At 43.7% G+C, this 22,686-nt stretch overlaps 2 protein-coding genes across 2 annotated transcripts in view; one reads left to right on the top strand and one right to left on the bottom strand.

The window, feature by feature from the left end:
• Window positions 1-1,657, bottom strand: part of XPO5 (exportin 5) — a 55,567-nt gene extending 53,910 nt beyond the window's left edge. Inside the window, exon 1 of the mRNA XM_017878147.1 lies at window positions 1,335-1,657. Within this exon, the coding sequence (XP_017733636.1) occupies window positions 1,335-1,439 (105 nt within the window). The 5' untranslated portion in view covers window positions 1,440-1,657. The remainder of the gene's footprint in view (window positions 1-1,334) is intronic.
• POLH (DNA polymerase eta) overlaps window positions 1,658-22,686 on the top strand; it is a 36,045-nt gene continuing 15,016 nt past the window's right edge. The window contains exons 1-5 of the mRNA XM_017878290.1: window positions 1,658-2,028; window positions 7,622-7,762; window positions 8,301-8,435; window positions 12,575-12,792; window positions 20,102-20,271. Of these exons, the coding sequence (XP_017733779.1) occupies window positions 7,626-7,762; window positions 8,301-8,435; window positions 12,575-12,792; window positions 20,102-20,271 (660 nt within the window). The 5' untranslated portion in view covers window positions 1,658-2,028; window positions 7,622-7,625. The remainder of the gene's footprint in view (window positions 2,029-7,621; window positions 7,763-8,300; window positions 8,436-12,574; window positions 12,793-20,101; window positions 20,272-22,686) is intronic.

The following is a 22,686-nucleotide window of genomic DNA, read 5'->3' as shown; positions in this document are numbered from 1 at the left end:
TAAAATGTTATATATATATATAACATTTCTTCCAAGTGGTGTCCACTCTATTTTATGTATATATATCATATATATATTATCAGTAAAGAACTGATAAACATTTCTTCCAGTGTGATGGTTCCAGATTTTTTCATGCTGTGGCCAACAGTAGCCCTACTAGTGTTGGAAAGAAATGGACCCAAAGGAATAAGAAATTTTTTGTTAGAGACATCCCCCGATGTACATAGGGGTGAAATAACAGTTTCTAGGGTTTCTTTTAAAAACCTTCGAGGCAGGGAGAGAGGACAGGCGGTGGAAAAAGCAAATGTGGTAAAATCTTTAATTGCTGAATTTAGGTGACAGGAACATGCAGAATCACTGTCGTATTCTCCCCACTTTTGTGTCTACTTTATTAATAATAAAAACCAAACTAATAGAAGCCAACTGTTTCTGACTCCAAACACTGTGGCATACATACACGTATTGTAACATTTCCTCCAAGTGGTGGTCACTCTCTTTTTTGAAGTTAACATCACTTTAAAAATGTACAGCACAATTATTTTCTCCTAAATGGCCATTTCTCACAGCCCACACACGTTGTTTTGTGGGTAAGTAAGCTTGAATTGTATTAGGACCCTCAAACTGCAACATAAGTCAGTCAGCCCCAAGAGCAAAGCATTCGGGTCTCAAGCAAACTACTTTCAGGAAACCAAACTGCCCTTGTTAAAATGCAAAGTAAGTGGTAGAAGTTATCTTTGCGCAAAATAGCCTAAAAATATCACATTCAAAAACATGGGAGAAGTAGAGGTGCGAGAATTTCCTCAGAAAATGTCCAAGACACAAACGAAAGTTAGCGAGAGATGTTAAAGGATATAAGCATAAGGGTACTAGAGGGGCTGGAGCTCGGTCAATTCGGGTCAGAGGAGTGAGCCAGCAAGAAAACATTTAGTGCAAGGGAGACCATAAAGAATGAAGCTGGTGTTGGGGGCGGGATCTACACGTGCGCCTCGGGAAGGCGAGGGGATGTCGGTTTTGGGGAACGAAAATGGGCAAGGGTAGTGCTGCGAACAAGAGTGCAAAGAGAGGACAGGGGGAGGAGAGGGCTGTGGGAAGCGGCGGCGAGATGAGAAGCAGCTAGGGACCGGAGCGTCCCAGGCAAAGGACAGGAACGGCGAGTAGAGAAGGCGGGGGTTTGGGAGAGGCGCGGAGGGCCGCGAAGGGAAGGTCCCGAAGAGTTGGGAAAGGAGGTCCAGGGGCCGCGTGGGCGGGAGACTACCCCAGTTACAGGCGGCACCGGAGCTGCTGGGGCTGGGAGGGGTGTCGGGACCGCCCCAGGACGCCAGGACCCCAAATACCTTGAGGGCTTCCAGCCGGTAGCGCTGGGTGGAGTTGGGGTCCATCATGACCGTCACCGCTTTCACCAGCTGCTCGCACAGCGCGTTTACTTGATCCATCGCCATGCCTAGCGCCACGCCTAGCGCCACGCGCCGAGAGCGCACACCACTGCAGTCCCGGGACCACGAGGAACGACAGCTCCCTCGGCGAGACCACCCGTTGGTACCGGGCCGCGGCTGGCAGGCGGGGGTGGGAAGCTGGAGGAGGAGCGTGAGCAGCAGCTCGCGCTGGGAAGAAGCCGGCGCTGCGCACGCGCCTGGCCCACCACTGCGCACGCGCCCGCGGAAGTGGCGGCTCCCGGGTGAAGGTTGAGCCTGGATGGGCGGGGCGGGAAGCGGAAGGGCAGCGGTGCGCAGCCGCGTCAACGGCCCTTCATAGCGCGCGCGCTGTCTGACCTCAGTCTGGCAGCTTCGTAGTTGGGCGTGACGCTCGCGACTTTTCGCTGCTGGGGGCGGTTGCCCGGGCAAGATCCTTTACGACCCTTTCTCGGTTTCTCCGTCGTCACAGCGAATAAATCTCGCTCGAAACTCACGGGACCGCTCCCAGAAAGGCGAAAAGATATTCAAGAGCCCTTCCGTTTTCCTTCCAGTGGACCCCGAGCCCAGCATTTGCGGCATCCGCTGCTGGCAGTTTTGCCAGTTGTTTGTTACCTTGGTAAGAAAATTTAGAACCGTTCGCTGTCAATGTGTTCAGACTTTCTATGTTGCCTTGGCTATTGGTTTTATAATGTAGCAGTGACTGGGCCAACGTTACGTGAAATATAAATCATGCTAACAGAGATAAGGCCCTGGTACTGTCCTCTAAGATTTTTCTTGTAGAAAAAAGTATGTTTTTCTCTGTAGTTCTTAAACCTCTCTCTTGGAATTATTTTCCTGGATGTATTATTACCTGGTGGGCACTAAACTTGTTTTTTGCGGATTGGGGTAACTCGAGATGTTAAAGGGAATAATTGCAATTAGTGAAGGTTTGTGCAGTTTTGATAGTCGGCCAAGTGCTATATGTAAGATTTCAAAGTAGTGTAATCCTTATCCAAAAGCATGGCTTGGGCAGAAAGTCTGCTTCGTTTTCCATCTTTATGAAGCTGTTGGCCGGGCGCGGTGGCTCACGCCTGTAATCCCAGTACTTTGGGAGGCCGAGGCGGGCAGATCACCTGAGGTCAGGAGTTCGAGACCAGCCTGGAGTTTCGCCAACATGATGAAACGCCATCTCTACTAAAATACAAAATTATTTTGCATTTTAGTATTTTTGTACAGGCGTGGCGGCGCGCGCCTGTAATCCCAGCTACTCGGGAGGTTGAGATGGGAGAATCGCTTGAACCCAGGAGGCGGAGGTTTCAGTGAGACTAGATGGAGCCATTGCACTCCAGCCTGGGCGACAGAGCGAAACTCCGTCTCAAAAGTAAATAAAGCTCTTGCTTTCTGGAGTAAATACATAAACGGAAAACCTCAAAAGTTTTATTATCTGTTAAAGTCTGCATATCTGTTTTTGTGATTGTGTGCTTAGTAAATTGTTTCCTGAACTTAAATCACTGCTTCCTATTCCTGCTCCACTTCTGGTATTTGGATCTAATATGGTGCTTAGCCTGTGGTTTTTTTTTTTGTGACAATACTATTCGTTGGCTCAGTCTATTCCAGTACTACAGAAAAGCCACTTCAAAGTAAAGGGATTTCTGGCATGTTATGGTTTTAACTTGTAAATGTTTAAAGTATCACATTCTGCCTGTTTTAGGCGAGTGGTCGATTGGAATTTATAAGGAATTAATGCTTTGACTACTGTGATTTTAATTATTTTTCTTTCCACTCACCCTCCTGCTTTGCAGTTGTAAGACGTTGTTTTTCAAGGTGGATGTTAGTTTTTGAAATAACTTTTTTTAGAATACAGTTGGGTGCTCACTCAACTGTATAACCTGTGTTTCTCGTATTTAAATCATGGATTGCTGGTGTTTCGATTGTCTTATATAGATCTTGGCTCCCAAACTGCTGCATATTGGAATTACCTGGAGAGCTTTTAAAAATCCCCGTCCAGGCGCAGTGGCTTACGCCTGTAATCCCAGCACTTTGTGGGGCAGAGGCGGGCGGATCACGAGGTCAGGAGATAGAGACCATCCTGATCGAGACCATTTCACCTAACACGGTGAAACCCCATCTCTACTAAAATACGAAAATTAGCCGGGCGTGGTGGCACGCGCATGTAGTCCCCGCTACTGGGGGAGCTGAGGCAGAGGAATCGCTTGAATCTGGAGGTGGAGGTTGCAGTGAGCTGAGATCTCGCCACTGCACTCCAGCCTGGGTGACAGACCGAGACTATGTCTAGGAAAAAAACAAAACAAAAATCCCCATGCCAGGCCGAGCGTGGTGGCTCATGCGTGTAATCCCAGCACTCGGGGAGGCCGAGGTGGGTGGATCGTCTGAGGTCAGGAGTTCGAGACCAGCCTGGCCAACATTGTGAAACCCCGTCTCTACTCAAAATACAAAAATTAGCCGGGCGTAGTGGCATGCGCCTGTAGTCTCAGCTGCTTGGGAGGCTGAGGCACGAGAATCACTTGAACCCGGGAGACGGAGGTTGCAGTGAGCCGAGACTGTGCCATTGCACTCCCACCTGTGCAACAAGAGCAAAACTCTATCTCAAAAACAACAACAACAAAAGAAAAAAAGAAAAAAACCCATGCCCAGGTCATACCCATACCGATTAAGTTAGTATATACAGTTGTGGAAGTCAAATATCAATAGTATTTAAAGCAGCCTGACCAACATGGCAAAACCCCATCTCTACTAAAAATACAAAAAGGCCGAGCGGGGTGGTGCGCACATGTGTAATCCCAGCTACTCGGGAGGCTGAGGCAGGAGAATGGCCTGAACCCGGGAGGCGGAGATTGCAGTGAACCGAGATTGTGCCACTGCACTCCAGCCTGGGCGGCAGAGCGAGACTCTGTCTCAAAAAAAAAAAAAAAAAAAAAAAAAAAGGAAAGATTCCCAGGTGATTTTAATGTATAGCAAATTTTGGGAGCCACTACTTTATATTTCTTCTTCCAGATTACTAAAAATGTTAGATAATAGTTGGCATCCACTCTCAAGCATGTAAGGTTTCTTCTTCCAAGCTACCATTTGTATCTTTTTGTATGTTTATCTGTTAGATTGAGTTTTCTTTTGTGTTTAAGAAATTTACATGAATAGGTAGAAAAATCACGGAATGCTACAAAGTAATTGTTACAGGCAAGAGGCACTGATGGGTGCTTTAGTGATTGAAAGATTGAAGAGAAACAGGATGTTTGCTGTCTGAAAGTATCTTTGATATTTTTAAGTTACAAAAGGAAAATAGCAACTTTATAATGACAAATGTGGCAAAAAACATTTCACTGATCATGGTTAAATAGGTAATAAGATATATTGACAGCGCCGGGCGCGGTGGCTCAAGCCTGTAATCCCAGCACTTTGGGAGGCCGAGACGGGTGGATCACGAGGTCAGGAGTTCGAGACCATCCTGGCTAACATGGTGAAACCCCGTCTCTACTAAAATACAAAAAACTAGCCGGGCGAGGTGGCGGGCGCCTGTAGTCCCAGCTACTCAGGAGGCTGAGGCAGGAGAATGGCGTAAACCCGGGAGGCGGAGCTTGCAGTGAGCTGAGATCCGGCCACTGCACTCCAGCCTGGGCGACAGAGCGAGACTTTTCTAAAAAAAAAAAAAAAAAAAAAAAAAAAAAAAAAAAAAAAGATATATTAACAGCATGTATTCCCCCCCATCACTGCCATTATATTCTTGCCAAAAATGCATAATGTTAATCATGAGAAAACATCAGACAAACCCAAATTAAGAGACATTCTCAAAATAACTGTCCAGGCCAGGCGAGGTGGCTTATGCCTGTAATCCTAGCACTTTGGGAGGCCGAGGCGGGCAGATCACAAGGTCAGGAGATTGAGACCATCTTGGCTAAGACGGTGAAATAAAAAAAAAAATACAAAAAAAAAAATTATCTGGCCGTGGTGGCAGACGCCTGTGGTCCCAGCTACTCAGTCTTGGCGGGAGAATGGCATTAACCCGGGAGGCAGAGCTTGCAGTGAGCCGAGATCGCTCCACTGCATTCCAGCCTGGGTGACAGAGCAAGACTCCCCGTCCGGGCGCAGTGGCTCACGCCTGTAATCACGCCTGTAAAAAAACAAACAAACAAAAACCAACTGAGCAATACTTAAAAGTGTCATGGTCGGCCGGGCGCGGTGGCTCACTCCTATAATCCCAGCACTTTGGGAGGCCGAGGCAGGCGGATCACCTGAGGTCAGGAGTTCGAGACCAGCCTCGCCAACACGGTGAAACCCCGTCTCTACTAAAAATACAAAAATTAGCTGGGCAAGGTGGCAGGCACCTGTAATCCCAGCTACTCGGGAGTCTGAGGCAGAAGAGTTGCTTGAGCCTAGGAGGCAAAGGTTGTGGTGAGCTGAGATCGTACCATTGTACTCCAGCCTGGGGGACAAGAGCGAGACTTTGTCTCAAAAAAAAGGTGTCATGGTCATGAGAAGCAAGGAACAACTGAGGAGATGCCACAGATTGGGGGGAGTAAAGTATGTAGTTAATAATATACCAACATTCATTTTTAAATTTTGATAATTATGTTAAGTAAGATTTAACATCAGGAAACTGGGAGTGGGAGAACTTGACCATTTTTGCAATTTTCTGTAAGTCTAAAAGTATTTCAGAGTAAAAGGTTGACATTTTTCATGAATGCTATGATGTTATATATTATTTTCTCTTTCTCTTCTCCCTGAATTTATACTTGAAGTTTGTCTATCAGCTAGATTCAGTATTGGTTCTCTTACCCTGGTGATGTGCATTTTAATTTCCATTTCCCCGTGACTAATGATGGTGAGCCTATTTTTATGTGCCAATTGGCTATTTTTGTATTTTGTGCTCAGTTCTTTTAAGGATAAGTATTTTTAAAACTTTTAATACCTATTGCTTTCATAAAATTGTACTAATTTATTCTTATGCCAGCAGTACAGGTTGAGTATCTGTGATACTATGGTATATTTATGTTAGTTTTTGTCCATGGTTCCTAGCTCATAACTCCCCTAGCTTTCGTTATAATGTTGGAGCTCTTGAAGCAAGCCTCAGAAAACAGAATCTCTCTCTGACCTTCTCCTGCCCTCCTTTCACCTGCCCAAAGCAGGACTCTAATCTTCCCCTGCCTTTCTGATTATGGGTCATAAGACTTTCATTTCAGAAGAGGTCCTACCCCATACCCTGGAGGAAGGAATGCTACCCAGAGAGGCCAGGAAGAATCTGAACAGACAGGCCTTGCTGAGTTTCCCCAGTCTATTAGTATTAGATCATGTAGTTTTTCTCTAGTCACATTTCTACGTGTGTGTCAGTCGTGCACATCCAATGAAGTCTCCATAAAAGGCCCAAGAGGAGAGGGTTCGAAGAGCTTCTGGACAGGAACAAAAAGAGGTTCCTGGAGAGTGGTGTTCCCAGGGAGGGCATACCTTGCCATTTGTATCTCTTCATCTGTATATCCTTTATAGTAAACTAAGAAATGTGATTCCCTGAGTTCTGTGAGCCACTCTGGCAAATTAACCGAACCCAAAGAGGGGCTCATGAGATTCCCTAATTTATATCCAGTCAGAAGCACAGGTAAAACAAACTGTGGCTTGTGATTGGCATCAGAAGTAGGGGGCAGTCTTGTGGGACTGAGCCATCAACCTGTGAGATCTGACGCTTTATCCAGGTGGGTAATGTCAGACTCGAATTGGAGGATACCCACTTGGTGTCTGCTGCAGAATTGATTGCTTGTTTGTTGGTGGGGAGAAATTCTCACACATTTGATCACAGAAGTCTACCTTGTTGATTGTTGTTGAGTGAAAGAATCTTAAAAACTGTTTTTTCCACTCAGGGTATCCCTAATGTGAAATTTGAAGTCTTCCAAAATCCAAAACATTTTTTGCACCAACACAGCCAAAGGAAATATTTATTAGAGCATTGTAGGTTTAGGATTTTTGGATTACAGATTCTTAACTGGTGATTATAATGCAAATACTGCAAAATTTGAAAAAAAAAATGCAAAGTCTCAAGCACTTTGGATCCCAAGCATTTCAGATAAGGGATACTCAACCTGTGTATTTAAATGCCTATTTCATTCTTGTTAGTTTCCATGCTCCCATGCTCATGGTAACTCATCAGTGAAAGAATGGAATTACAGTTTTCCCTAGCATTTCGGATTAGGTGTTTTTCTAACCGTCCATAAAATGTTGTGTTACAGAAAAATGGCTACTGGACAGGATCGAGTGGTTGCTCTCGTGGACATGGACTGTTTTTTTGTTCAAGTGGAGCAGCGGCAAAATCCTCATTTGAGGAATAAACCTTGTGCAGTTGTACAGTACAAATCATGGAAGGGTGGTGGGTATGTATCATTGTTATTGTTACAACTATTCAATGGTAACACAGTGGCACTGTGGCAGGTCCTTTGTTGTGGTGGTGGTGGTGACAGGGTCTTTATTGTCCCATCCAAAGTGCAGTGGCACCATCAGCTCACAGCAGCTTTTACCTGGACTCAAGTGATCATCCCTCTTCAGCCTCCCAAGTAGTTAGAACTACAGGAGCGCCCCACCATGCCAAGCTGATTTTATTTTTTGGGGAGTGGGTAGAGATGGGGATTGGTTGGCGGGGCAGAGCTCACTATATTGCCCAGGCAGGTCTTGAACTCCTGGCCTCAAGCATTCCTTCTGCTTTGGCCTCCCAAAGTGCAGGAATTGCCGGCATGAGCCACTGTGCCTGGCCCTATTTTTGAGATTTCTGAACTGCTTTGTTTTGGATTGAATGATGGCATCTGTGGTCAAAAAGTTTCTAATATGTTTATAGATTACTTGTGTTAAATGTTACTTGTTTTTGCTTGTGATCATGTAATATGTTTTCTGTTTCCTTTTTTTTTCTAACCTTAGAATAATTGCAGTGAGTTATGAAGCTCGTGCATTTGGGGTCACTAGAAGTATGTGGGCAGATGATGCTAAGAAGTTATGTCCAGATCTTCTACTGGCACAAGTTCGTGAGTCCCGTGGGAAAGCTAACCTCACCAAGTAAGAAAAAAACATTATTTAAGGAGACATAAAGGAGTCGAAAATAATACTCCATGAGTCCAGGAACTGGTGTTTTGAATTTGTTCCATGTAAATAACATCTGAAAAAATTCTTTTTGGTCAGCCGTCTTGTCTCTGTGGAATGAAAAACAGATTTTAATACTGTGTTTTGGGGACAGTTCAAAACCATTATAACATAAAAGAGTTGCTGCCTTTCATATCTATTCAGTTCCTTAATTGTTCAAAATTGATTGTTAAATTGAGACTTAATACCAATTCCCATATTCTCCATCCAAAAATCTAAAGTATTTGAAGTAATTAAATTGACCGTGAAACATAATTTTTCCAGGAAAGGCTGAGTCAAACTGACATTCTAGTACAATATCAGGAGTTAGTTACTATAATTGAACAATATCAAGGGAGATTTCTTTGTTTTTAGATTAAGCTATCTCTCTGCAAATACTAGAAGTTTCGCCTTGGACTGGGGGATATGTATCAGCATAGCTAAGTCAGAGGTAGGCACAAACCCCAGCCTTTAATCCTAACAGCTAATATGTATTAAACCTATTATCACATGCCACGCACAGTGTTAAGCTCTCTATAGGCAATATCTCTATTAAATCTGACATCATTATAAGGTAGATACTAATATTACTCCCCCTTCACAGATAAGGAATCAAGTTCAGAGAAGTTAAATAATTTAAGTTAGGCTGGGGGTGATAGCTCATGCCTGTAATCCTAGCATTTAGGGAGGCTGACGTGGGCAGATCACTTGAGTCCAGGAGACCAGCCTGGGCAACATGGGGAAACCCCGTCTGTAACAGAAAATACAAAAATTCGCCAGGCACGTTGGAACACACCTGCAGTCGCGGCTACTTGGGAAGCTGAGGTGAGAGGATTGCTTGAGCCTGGGAGGCAGAGGTTGCAGTGGGCCCGTATCGCACCACTGCACTCCAGTCTGGGTGACAGAGTGAGACTCTGTCTCAAGAAAAAAAAGTTCAGACAGCTAAGTGAAAGACTGAGGATTCGCATGTGTTTTTTAAGATTCTAATATCTATGTTCTCATGATACACTGTACTATGTGGTGTGGTATAGGAATCATGCTTTGACTCAGGAGCTGAGATACTTCTGAAATCTAATTCTATGAATTAGAAGTCTAAAGGTAGAGTAGCATAGCCAGACCCACATTGGATTTATTGCTAGAAAAGAAGATAGACTTGACTGAAGATTAAGTTTTCCAAATACTCTTAAAAATACCTTGCAGTGATTTGCTCAAGAGGCTGTGAGGAAGCACTGAAATCGAGTATTGTTTTGGAAAAACTCAAACTATGGTTTTCCTCTCCTCTCACACCACAAGAACGATCAACACAGAAGACATCTGTGACTAAAGGTGTGGAAGTATTTCCCCACACACCAATCGGCAGACACCAGCTGTATGTCCTCCCAGTCAATTCCAACACTGTCTACCTGGAGATGGCTTCAGATTCCACATGCTGAGTGAGGGCTCAGTACCACAAGAACACCCCCTCCTTCCTTTCCATCACAAGTCCAGGCTTTTAGAACGTCTGAACAGCTGGCTTTAAGTTGGGGTTCCCACAATCCCCTCTTTGGATTAATTTGCTGAAGTTACAGAACTCAGGAGAACACTTATTTATGTTTATTGGTTTATTATAAAGGATATTATGAAGGATACAGATAGGTTGGGCATGGTGGCTCACGCCTGTAATTCTAGCACTTTGGGAGGCTGGGACAGGAGGATTGCTTGAGCTCAGGAGTTGGAGACCAGCCTGGGCAACATAGTAAGACCTCGTCTCTACCAAAATTAAAAAAAAAAAAAGACACACACACACACACACACACACACACACACACACACACACACAAAATTAGCCAGACATGGTGTCATGCAGCTGTAGTCCCAGCTACTCGGGAAGCTGAGGTGGGAGGATCACTTGAACCCAGGAGATTGTGGTTGCAGAGAGTCATGATCAAACCGCTGCGTCCTGCCTGGGCAGCAGTGAGATCCTGTCAAAAAAAAGATGAAAATGAAGAGATATATAGAGCAAGGCATGTGAGAAGGGGTGTGGAGCTTTCATGCCCTCCCTGGGTGAGTCACCCTCCAGGAATCTCTACCGTTACAGCTATTTGGAACCTCTCTGGACCCTGTCCTCTTGGGTTTTTAGGGAGGCTGCATTATGTACTCATGACTGATTAAACCGTTGGCCATAGGTGATCAAGTTGGCCATAGGTGATCAACTTGACCGGCAGACCTCTCCTCCTGTCCCCTCCTCAGAAGTTGAGGGGGTGGGGCCAAAGGTTCCAACCCTTCTGAAGCTATTATTCAACATCAGCATACAAAAAGACAAAACTTGGGTGATTCCAGGGATTTCTGGAGTTGTATGCCAGGAAACTGGGATGAAGACCCAATATATATTTCACAATATTGCAGGTATCCTTTTCTGGCTTTGTACGTGAGCATATTGCTCTTTTTTCTTTTCTTTTTTTTTTTTTTTTTTTTTTTTTTGAGTGGGGGATGGAGTTTCACTCTTGTTGCCCAGGCTAGGGTCCAATGGTGTGATCTCGGCTCACGACAACCTCCGCCTCTTGGGTTCAAGTGATTCTCCTGCCTCAGCCTCCCGAGTATCTGGGATTACAGTCATGTGCCACCATGCCAGCTAATTTTGTATTTTTAGTAGAAACGGGATTTCTCCATGTTGGTCAAGCTGGTCTTGAACTCCTGACCTCAGGTGATGCACCCACCTCTGCCTCCCAAAGTGCTGGGATTACAGGTGTGAGCTGCCGTGCCTGGTCTTGCTCTTTATTTTCTTTGAGGCCTATCTTCTTCCTGGCTCAAATAATGATTTAAAAAAAAAAAAAGTCAAGTATTTCTCTAATTTGAGAATGTTTTAGAACAATGATTCTACTAGTTTTTATGGGTGTCATGGTGAAGAGGTACCAGTGTTTTCATTTTTATGGTAAATATAAATTCAATAGGAACAAAGAACTGGACACTACAAAGCAGGTCCAAACCAAAGCAAAGAAAATATCTGTATAGTGGCTGGGTGTGGTGGCTCATGCCTGTAATCCCAGCACTTTGGGAGGCCAAGATGGGAGGATCACCTGAGGTCAGGAATTCGAGATCAGCCTGACCAACATGGTGAAACCCCGTCTCTACTAAAAATATTAAAAAATTCGCCGGGCATGGTGGCAGGCGCCTGTAATCCCAGCTACTTGGGAGGCTGAGGCAGGAGAATCGCTTGAACCCAGGAGGCGGAGGTTGCAGTGAGGCAAGATCCCGCTATTGCACTCCAGCCTGGGGGACAAGAGCGAGACTTCATCTCAAAAAGAAAAAGAAAAGAACCAAGAAAATATCTGTATATTGTCACAGAAAACTAGCTATACAGGCAGAGGAGCTGCTTATTAAAGTTTGAATAGAAGACATATGGTGAGATTGGTATGTATACCCTGAGGACGGTTGTCTGCGCGCCCAGACATATCACCACATTCTAGGTGCTTATCTTCAGTTTGATAATTTGAATATTAGTATATCCATAAATGGTTGGTTAAGGCATGTGTGTATATGTGGTGATGACCAGTTTACATGTTAACCAAACTCACCGTTGACTGAAGTATAAAATCCATATGCCAGTTTGTTAATTTATGGTGAGAAATATTATCCTGGGGAAGACCATATACTCTGGTTCACTGATCAGTGCAGTGTTCCATGTAAATCACCCTTTTTTTTTTTTTGAGACAAAATTAGAAGCAGAAGATTTCTTGGTGGATATATGAAAATAAAAGGAATAGGTGATCACAGTAATACACAAATGTGAGGCATTTCTTTATTTTTTAGAGAGTTCCTTGTCATATAGACGTGTTCATAGTCTGAATGCTTTCTACCTTGGTAGTTCTGGCATTGTGCTAAAATGTTTGCCTCCGTGGTTCTTCCTTTTCCATGCTTCTATTATTGACCATCTGCCTGCCCGTTGACCCTTTCAGTTACTACTTTCTAGTCTCTGTTAAGCCACATGTCTCTTGATTATGTGTATTATTGTTCATTATGGCAGGGTGGGAGTGGAGCAGACAATCTCAAGGTTGCCTCTGTTTATTGCCTGCATGAATGATCCTTACACTTCTTAGGTACCGGGAAGCCAGTGTTGAAGTGATGGAGATAATGTCACGTTTTGCTGTGATTGAACGTGCCAGCATTGATGAGGCTTATGTAGATCTGACCAGTGCTGTACAAGAGAGACTACAAAAGCTACAAGGTCAGCCTATCTCAGCAGACTTGTTGCCAAGCACTTACATTGAAGGGTTGCCCCAAGGCCCTACAACAGCAGAAGAGACTGTTCAGAAAGGTACTTCCATAACATCATATTGCTTCTGCTTCCTGCTTTTGGAACCTGCTTTGCTTGGTCATGCTGATTCTCCATGGAATAATTGAAAGGAAACTTAAACTACAGCCTGAATGAATCACAAGGACTCACATGGAAGCATATACAAATTTTCTTATCTTTCCAGGTATATGGCTGTTGAGAAGCTGTGAAATCTGTATGAAAGTAAATTTCTCTTTTAGATATAACTAGGGCAGTTTAGTGTTGTCAGTAGAAGGCAGAGGCCTGGCGCTGTGGTTCACGCCTGTAATCCCAGCACTTTGGGAGGCTGAAGTGGGTGGATCATGAGGTCAGGAGTTCAAGACCAACCTGGCCAGCATGGTGAAACCCCATCTCTACTAAAATACAAAAATTAGCTGGGCATGATGGTGCGTGCCTGTAATCCGCTACTCAGGAGGCTGAGGCAGGAGAATTGCTTGAACCAGGACCCAGGAGGCAGAGGTTGCGGTGAGCCAAGATCTCACTACTGCACTCCAGCCTAGGCTACAGAGGGAGACTCCATCTCAAAAAACAAAAAAATCAATAGAAGGCTGACTGAGCACTTTGTCATTGGTAGCTTAATTTATATTATTGTAACTTAGTGTCTTGGTTAACTCATATATAAGAAGGGTGAGCTTTTTAAAGGGGGACCTCAGATATAGGGAGTTGAGTGATTCGAAATTTCTACTCACTTCTTAGCACATTATTACATGGGCTGCACAAGGCCCTTCTCATTGTATTTTGCTACTTTTACCCTTCATAGTGATTTTCCCACTCCCTCTGTACCCCACTCACCCTCTTGTACCCGCTGATATACTTGATATATCTTAGATGTGTATATATCTCTTCTCTTCATTTCTTTATTTTGAGATGGAGCGTCACTCTCGCCCTGGCTGGAGTGCAGTGGCACGATCTCAGCTCACTGCAACCTCCGCCTGCACAGTTCAAGCAGTTCTCCTGCCTCAGCCTCCGGAGTAGCTGGGATTACAGGCATGTACCACCAAACCCGGCTAATTTTTGTATTTTTCATAGAGACGGGGTTTTGTCGTGTTGACCAGACAGATCTCGAACTCCTGACCTCAAATGATCCACCTGCTTTGGCCTCCCAAAGTGCTGGGATTACAGGTGTAAGCTACCGCACCCGGCTTATATCTTTATAAGTTACTCAGTATTGCTTTGTATATGTGCTTTTTAATTATAAGATGATTTTGTGCTATTAATAGATCTCATTCTTTTTCTTAATTTTCCCTCAGTAGTGACCTTAGAGAGCTCTCCCTGTGGCTGTATTTATTTGTAATTGATGGCTTCGATGGCTGTTTGCAGCATAATCCATGATATGGATCCACCATGTTTACAGACCATTTTCCCTAGTGACGAATTCATTGGTTGCTTCTAATGTCCTACTGTAACAGTTTATATTCCCCCTAGCAGTACATAAAAGTTCCTGTTTCCCCCATATTCTCAACAACTCGTATCATCTAATGTTTAAAAATATTTGCTGGCTGGGTGCAGTGGCTCATGCCTGTAATCCCAGCACTTTGGGAGGCTGAGGCAGGCGAATCATGAGGTCAGGAGATTGAGACCATCCTGGCTAACATGGTGAAACCCCGTCTCTACTAAAAATACAAAAAAATTAGCCTGGCGTGGTGGTGGGCACCCGTAGTCCCAGCTACTTGGGAGGCTGAGGCAGGAGAGTGGCATAAACCCGGGAGGTGGAGCTTGCAGTGAGCTGAGATCACGCCACTGCACTCCAGCCCGGACGATAGAGTGAGACTCTGTCTCAGAAAAATAACTAAATAAATAAATAAATAAATAATTGCCAATATAATGTTTGTTTTGCTTTAATTTACATTTCTGTGATTACTAATTGAGATTGAAGATCTCTTCATACACTTGTAAGCCAGCTGAGTTTCTGCTTCTGTGATTTACGTATTTATAATCTTTGCCCATTTTTCCATGACAAATGGTAAAATTATTTATTTTTTTATTTGCAAGAGTTCCTTGTATATCCTATCCTAATTATTAGTTCCTTGTCTTTTTTTTTTGGAGATGGAAGTCTCACTATGTTGCCCAGGCTAGAGTGCAGTGGCTATCAGTGGCTATTCACAGTGTGTGATTATGGCTCCACTGCAGCCTTGAACTCCTGGGCTCAAACAATCCTCCCACCTCAGCCTGCAGGGTAGCTGGAACTACAGGTATGCGCCATCATGCCTGGCTAATTTTTAAATTTTTTGTTGAAGTCTCACTATGTTGCCCAGGCTTTTATTTTCTACTTGGATATTGATGTGTTAGAAAATGATAAATGGTTTTTTTAAATAAATTCATGTTTTACTTTATCTGTCTGAAAAAAACTTGTGATGTAATCTGTATGAAGTGTTTTAATAACACGTACTTGAAGGTTAAATTTTTTTTTCCTATATTTGAATAGAATTAGAACAATAAAAACTTGCTTTTGTGGCCGGGCACAGTGGCTCACGCCTGTAATCCAAGCACTTTGGGAGGCTGAGGTGGGTGGATCACGAGGTCAGGAGTTCAAGACCAGCCTGGACAAGAAGGTGAAACTTCGTCTTTACTAAAAATACAAAAAAATTAGCTGGGCGTGGTGGCACGCACCTGTAATCCCAGCTATTCGGATGGCTGAAGCAGAGAATTCCTTAAACCCAGGAGGGAGAGGTTGCAGTGAGCCGAGATCGCACCCCTGGACTCCAACCTGGGCGACAGAGCAAGACTCCGTCTAAAAAAAACAAAACAAAACTGCTTTTGTGATAATGTTAGATTATGATAGTCCTAGATTCCAGGTCTAAGAATTTGCATAAGAATGAGGGTTTTTTGTTCTGTTTTGTTTTGTTTTTCTTTGAGATGGAGCCACTCTATCACCCAGGCTGGAGTGCAGTGGTGCAATGTCGGCTCACTGCAACCTCTGCCAGAATGAGGTCTTTTTTTTAATTGAATATTATGAAATTCAGTTGTATGCCCCCAGAGCAAATAATTCTGCGTAAGTTTCATGTTTTGGCTGGGCGTGGTGTCTTACACCTGTAATCCCAGCACTTTGGGAGGCCGAGGCGGGTGGATCACCTGAGGTCAGGAGTTGGAGACCAGCCTGGCCAACATGGTGAAACCCTATCTCTACTAAAAATACAAAAATTAGCCAGGCACAGTTGCAGGTGCCTGTAATTCCAGCTACTCAGGAGGCTGAGGCAGGAAAATCGCTTGAGCCCAGGAGGCGGAGGGTGCAGTGAGCCGAGATTGCGCCACTGCACTCCAGCCTGGGTGGCAACAGAGCAAGACTGTGTCTCAAAAGAAAAAAAAAGATGTAAGATGTAAACTTTGGTTTTGCTGCTGAACAATTGTATGATATGCCTTTAATGTGTTTTGCAGAAGGGTGGTAGTAAAATTGCCCAGGGAAGCTTGTGACTTAAGGAATTATTTTATTTTCTGATCCTGATAATGCAAACTATATCAAGCTAGAGGCTGCAGAGCCTTTAGGTCTTTGGACAAAATATAATGGACAATAAAGATGTGCCACTTATAAAGGAAGCAAAATCATGGCACATAAGCTTTTGATATTTGATATTTTATTATTCTGGGACCAGAGTCAGAAGTTTAATTATCATAAGAAAAGTGTTCTTTGGTCTTACCTTTCTGTACCACATCTTAATATATAACTTTTTTAAAATTTCTATGTGCAACACTGATTTTTTGGTATCACCCAGGCTGGAATGCAGTTGTGAGATCTTGGCACACTGCAGCCTCCACCTCTGGGGTTCAAGTGATTCTCATGCCTCAACCTCCTGAGGAGCTGGGGTTATAGGCATTTGCCACCATGCTGGCTAAGTTAAAATGGTCCAGAAAGTCACACAATTACAATAAATTATTCATATTTTTATTTCCCAAAGCTAATATATACTAGTATAAGTTGTTTTAAATGATGGATGTTTTAATAGTATTTATTGTTCTTAATATGTGCAAGCTTTGGTGTTTCAGGAAAATAGATAATTAAAAAAAAAAAGCGCAAGCCACTGTGCTGAGGAACTTTATTTTAAAAAACTACCTTTTGGCCGGGCACAGTGGCTCACGCCTATAATCCCAGCACTTTGGGAGCCCTTGAGATCAGGAGTTCAAGACCAGCCTGGCCAACATGGTGAAACCCCATCTCTACTAAAAATACAAAAATTAGCTGGGCCTGGAGGTGCACGGCTGTAGTCCCAGCTACTCAGGAGGCTGAGGCAGGATAATTGCTTCAACCTGGGAAGTGGAGGTTGCAGTGAGCTGAGATCGTGCCACTGCAGTCTAGCCTGGGCAACAGAGCAACTCTGTCTCAAAAAAAAAAAAAAAAAAATTAATAAACTGTCTTTTAATCCTCATAACAGCTATATGAAGTGCAGTTTGTAGACAAGGAAACTGAAGCTTAGAGAATTATGTAACTTGTCCAAAGTCACATGGTCAGTAGGTTATGAAGCCAATATTTGAATCTTGCTTGACTGCAGAATGTTCTTTTAACAATTATGCTCTACTTCTTGTGATCATACATAGTGGCTCATGCCTGTAATCCCCATCACTTTGTGAGGCCAAGGCTGGGGGCTGGGGAGATGGGGGGCACATAGGAGGGTTTGCTTGAGTCCAGGAGTTTGAGACCATCCTTGGTGACATGGTAAAACCCCGTCTCTACAAAAAATACAAATTAGCTGGACGTGGTGGCATCTGCCTGTAGTCCTAGCTACTTGGGAGGCTGAGGTAGGAGGATCGCTTGAGCTCAGGAGGCAGAGATTGCCCTGACAAAAGACAGGGTTTTTATTTAAGTTGTTTTTCTTTTTTGAGGGGCAGTCTCGCTCAGCTCACTGCAACCTCCGCTTCCCGGGTTCAAGCAATTCTCCTGTCTCAACCTCCTGAGTAGCTGGGATTATAGGTGTGCACCACCATGTCTGGCTAATTTTTGTATTTGTATTTTTAGTAGAGATGGGGTTTTACCATGGTGGTCGGACTGGTCTCAAACTCCTGACCTCGTGATCTGTCCGCCTTAGCCTCCCAAAGTGCTGGAATTACGGACGTGAACCACCACGCACAGCCCAAAAGATAGTTTTTTAAAATAAAGTTCTTTGGCCTGGCACGGTGGCTCACGCCTGTAATCCCAGCACTTTGGGGGGCCGAGGAGGGCGGATCACAAGGTCAGGAGATCGTAGACCATCCTGGCTAACACGGTGAAACCCTGTCTCTACTAAAAAAAATACAAAAAAAATTAGCTGGGAATGGTGGCAGGCGCCTGTAGTCCCAGCTACTTGGGAGGCTGAGGCAGGAGAATGGCATGGACCCGGGAGGCGAAGCTTGCAGTGAGCCAAGATCGCACCACTGCACTCCAGCCTGGGCAGCAGAGCGAGACTCTGTCTCAAAAAATAAAATAAAGTTCCTCAGCACAATGGCTTGCATGTATTTTTCTTTCTTTTTTTTATTATCTATTTTCCTGAAACACCAAGGCTTGCACATATTAAGAACAATAAATACTATTAAAACATCCATCATTTAAAATAGTGTATACTAGTATATATTAGTGAGCCAAGATCATGCCACTACACTCCAACCTGGATGACAGAGTGTGACTCTATCTCAGAAAATACAATAATTATGTCTACTTCCTTTTACAGATAAAAGGTTAAGGACTTTAATGTGGTACTTGGAAGCTAGCTAGAATAGTTGAAGGAGAGGACTTCGTGATAGATAAACTTGCAATAAACCCTAAAATATAGATGTGTTTAAGCAAAGGAAAGAAGAACAGAGTTGAGGAGTAAGAGCTTGCCGGGTGCGGTGGCTCAGGCCTGTAATCCTGGCACTTTGGGAGTCCGAGGCGGGCAGATCATGAGCTCAGGAGATCGAGACCATTCTGGCTAACTTGGTGAAACCCCATCTCTACTAAAAATACAAAAAAATTAGCCGGGCGTGGTGGTGGGCGCCTGTAGTCCCAGCTACTCGGGAGGCTGAGGCGGGAGAATGGCGTGTACCTGGCAGGCAGAGCTTGCAGTGAGCTGAGATCGTGCCACTGCACTCCAGCCTGGGCGACAGAGCAAGACTTGGTCTCAAAAAAAAAAAAAAAAAAAAGAATAAAGAAAACCTGAATAAAATAGGGTGGTGGGGTGGGTTGCAATGGATATGTGAAATATTTTAAAGTAGCCTTTGTTGACTAAATAAATGGCTGCATAATGAAGAATGAAAGAAAGAAAATAAGCCAATATTAATGTGGGTTTTAAGCCCTTAATAGAAATAGGGAGTTGGTTGGGAAAGAACATTTGAGAAGGAAGACAAAGTTTGATTTTAGTTATGTTTAGTTGGAAACTATAATTAAAAATTCAAGAAAAGTTCTGTAGGCAGTCAGGAAAAGTTCGTCTGAGGGAGGTAGAGCTGAGGAATTAGAGTGTAAGTTTGGGGATAAAGATTTGTATGTACTCAGCATAAGATATTTTCAAGATCTTAAGTCCCAAGCAACATCTAACTTAAAACAGCTTGTTAGGGAAATAAATCTGGTGCCTCAGAGTGGATTTTAAGTTACTCGGCTGGAATCCACCTCTAAAACATGTAAATGTTAAAAGCTTGTATTGAAGCTTGAATTAATTCTGAATATTTTCTAATTGAAAAAAATTTTCTTGGAGATGTTCAAGTGGTTAAATATGGTAGGAGAAAGAAAATTCAAGACAACTGGGGAGATAAATGTGTTTTCATTATTTTATTTATTTATTTATTTACTTACTTAGAGATGTAGTCTTGCTCTGTCGCCCAGGCTGGAGTGCAGCGGCACAATCTCGGCTCACTGCAACCTCCGCCTCCTGATTTCAAGCGAATCTCCTGCCTCAGCCTCTTGAGTAGCTGTGATTACAGGCCTGTACCACCACGCCAAGCTAATTTTGTATTTTTAGTAGAGACGGGGTTTTGCCATGTTGGCCAGGCTGGTCTTGAACTCCTGACCTCAGTTGATCCACCCACCTTGGTCTCCCAAAGTGCTGGCAATACAGGCGTGAGCCACCGTGCCTGGCTGAAAATGTGCTTTAAAATCATTGCTCATGAAAGATGATATTAATACAAAATATTTGTTGTACAGAAAATTGAGCCTATGCTGAAGCTAAGCTGTGGGAATCACTCTGAAGGAGAAATTGATCTCTCTCATAATTAGTCTTCTAAACTGGATGCCATTTTTTTGTGAAAACTTATATGTCTAAATACCTGTAATCTAAGCATTTCTACATTAGATAGCACAATTAAATAAATCATTTTTTTAAATGTCTAAATGTGACTTCTTAATTCATTTCAGAGGGGATGCGAAAACAAGGCTTATTTCAATGGCTCGATTCTCTTCAGCTTGATAACCTCACCTCTCCAGACCTGCAGCTCACCGTGGGAGCAGTGATTGTGGAGGAAATGAGAGCAGCCATAGAGAGGGATACTGGTTTTCAGTGTTCAGCTGGAATTTCACACAATAAGGTGAAGGCTAATAGTAGATTTCAAAGAGAAACATTGATATCCTTAGTCAAATACAGCAGGGACAGTGGGACATTTCAATTATTACACATAGGCTGGTTGTAGTCGCGCACGCCTATGTGGGTGGATTGCGTGAGCCCAGGAGTTGTAGAGCAGCCTGGGGAGCATGTTGAAACCCAATCTCTACAAAAAAATTAGCCAGGTGTGGTGGTGTGCACCTACAGTCCCAGCTACTCAGGAGGCTGAGGTGGGAAGATCAGCTGAGTCCAGGAGGTTGAAGCTGCAGTGAGCCGAAATCATACCACTGCACTTCAGCTTGGGCGACAGTGAGACTGTCTCCAAAAAAAAAAAAAAAGGTTGTTACACATATACTTTGAATGGATTTCTGTTTAAGATTCATGTTGAGGCCCAAATCAAAGCATAAGTAATTCTTTAACATGGAAATGGACATACTAAGAAGCAAGCTGAAGGCCTGGCGTGGGGGCTCATGCCTGTAGTCCCAGCACTTTGGGAGGCTGAGGCAGGTAGATCACCTGAGGTCAGGAGTTCGAGAGCAGCCTGACCAATATGGTAAAGCACCATCTCTACCAAAAATAAAAAAATTAATAAACCAGACGTGGTGGCGTGCACCTGTAGTCCCAGCTACTCGGGAGGTTGAGGCAGGAGAATTGCTTGAACCTGGGAGGCGGAGGTTCCAGTGAGCCAAGATTGTGCCACTGCACTCCAGCCTGGGCAACAAAGCAAAGACTCCGTCTCAAAAAAAAAAAAAAGAAAAATTACAGCTAATGCTTATTTATGCAGTGACATCTAAATGACAGTTGGCCCTCTGTATCTGCAAGTTTCATATCTGGGGATTCAACCACCCATGGTTCAAAAATATATATATTTTTTAAATTAAAAGGCCCAATATAACAATGCAAAATTATACAAATGAAAAAACAAGTCCAGGCACAATGGCTCACACCTGTAATCCCAGCACTTTGGGAGGCCAAGGCAGGCAGATCACCTGAACCGAGGAGTTTGAGACCAGCCTGGGCAACATGGCAAAACCCATCTCTCCCAAAAATACAAAAAAATTAGCTGGGTGTGGTGGCACACACCTGTAGTCTCAGATGCTTTGGGGACTGAGGCACGATAATTGCTTGAACCTGGGAGGTGGAGGTTGCCGTGAGCTGAGATTGCACCATTGCACTCCAGCCTGGGCAACAGAGTGAGACTCTGTCTAAAAAAAAAAGAAAGAAAAAGAAAAGCCTAGTGTGGTGGCTCTTGCCTATAATCCCAGCATTTTGGGATGCCGAGGCAGGTGGATCATGGGGTCAGGAGTTTGAGAGTAGCCTGGCCAACATGGTGAAACCCTGTCTACTAAAAATACAAAAAGTAGCTGGGTGTGGTAGTGGTCACCTGTAAAAAATCCCAGCTACTCGGGAGGCTAAGGCAGAAGAATTGTTTGAACCCGGGAGGCATGGGTTGCAGTAAGCCGAGATCATGCCATTGCACTCCAGCCTTGCACTCTTGGGTAACAAGAGCAAGACTCCATCTCAAAAAAAAAGAAAAGAAAAACCAATACACTATAAGAGCAGTTTATATAGCATTTACATTGTACGTTATAGGTGTTATAAGTAATTAGAGATGATTTAAAGTATACAGAAGGACATACAAAGGTTATATGCAAATACTACACCATTTTATATTATGGGAGTTGTGCATTTTATATGCAGGACTTGGGATTTTGACATTCACTGGGGGTCTTAGAACCAATCTCCTGCAGATATTGAGAGATGACAGTATTTCCTTAATGACTGAACTGTCTGTGGAAAAAAGGAAGCTAGTCTTTGAACTTACATCACTTGCTGAATTTTATTTTATTTTATTTTTTATTATTTTTTTGAGATGGAGTTTCACCCTGTTCCCCAGGCTGGAGTGCATGGCCTGATCTCAGTTCACTGCAGCCTCTGCCTCCCGGGTTCAGGTGATTCTCCTGCCTCAGCCTCCCGAGTAGCTGGGATTACAGGTGCACACCACCATGACTGGCTAATTCTTCTATTTTTACTGGAGACAGGGTTTCACCATATTGGCCAGGCTGGTCTGGAACTCCTGACCTCAAGTGATCCACCCACCTCAGCCTCCCAAAGTGCTGGGATTACAGGTGTGAGCCACCGTGCCCAGCCGCTTGCTGAATATTTTTGTATTATCTTGTTATGTGGAGTTGCCTGGGTATTTTATGCTTTTGCCTATTCCCTGTTTTCTTATGAGAGCAATAAAAGGAACAATACAATTTTATTAATTTAGACCACTATTTTAATTTAGGGTACACAGTTCCCAAAAATTCAGGAGCAGAATAACTGGTTTTCTGATTAATTATGAATAAAGTATAGCAAGAGCCCAGGACTTTCATCCCTTTCTGACCAAAGCTCAGTA

This window comes from Rhinopithecus bieti, unplaced genomic scaffold (assembly GCF_001698545.2).
Source record: "Rhinopithecus bieti isolate Rb0 unplaced genomic scaffold, ASM169854v2 scaffold_9981, whole genome shotgun sequence".
NCBI classification, from domain to species: Eukaryota; Metazoa; Chordata; class Mammalia; order Primates; family Cercopithecidae; genus Rhinopithecus; species Rhinopithecus bieti.
This window is presented reverse-complemented; position numbering and strand designations above follow the sequence as displayed.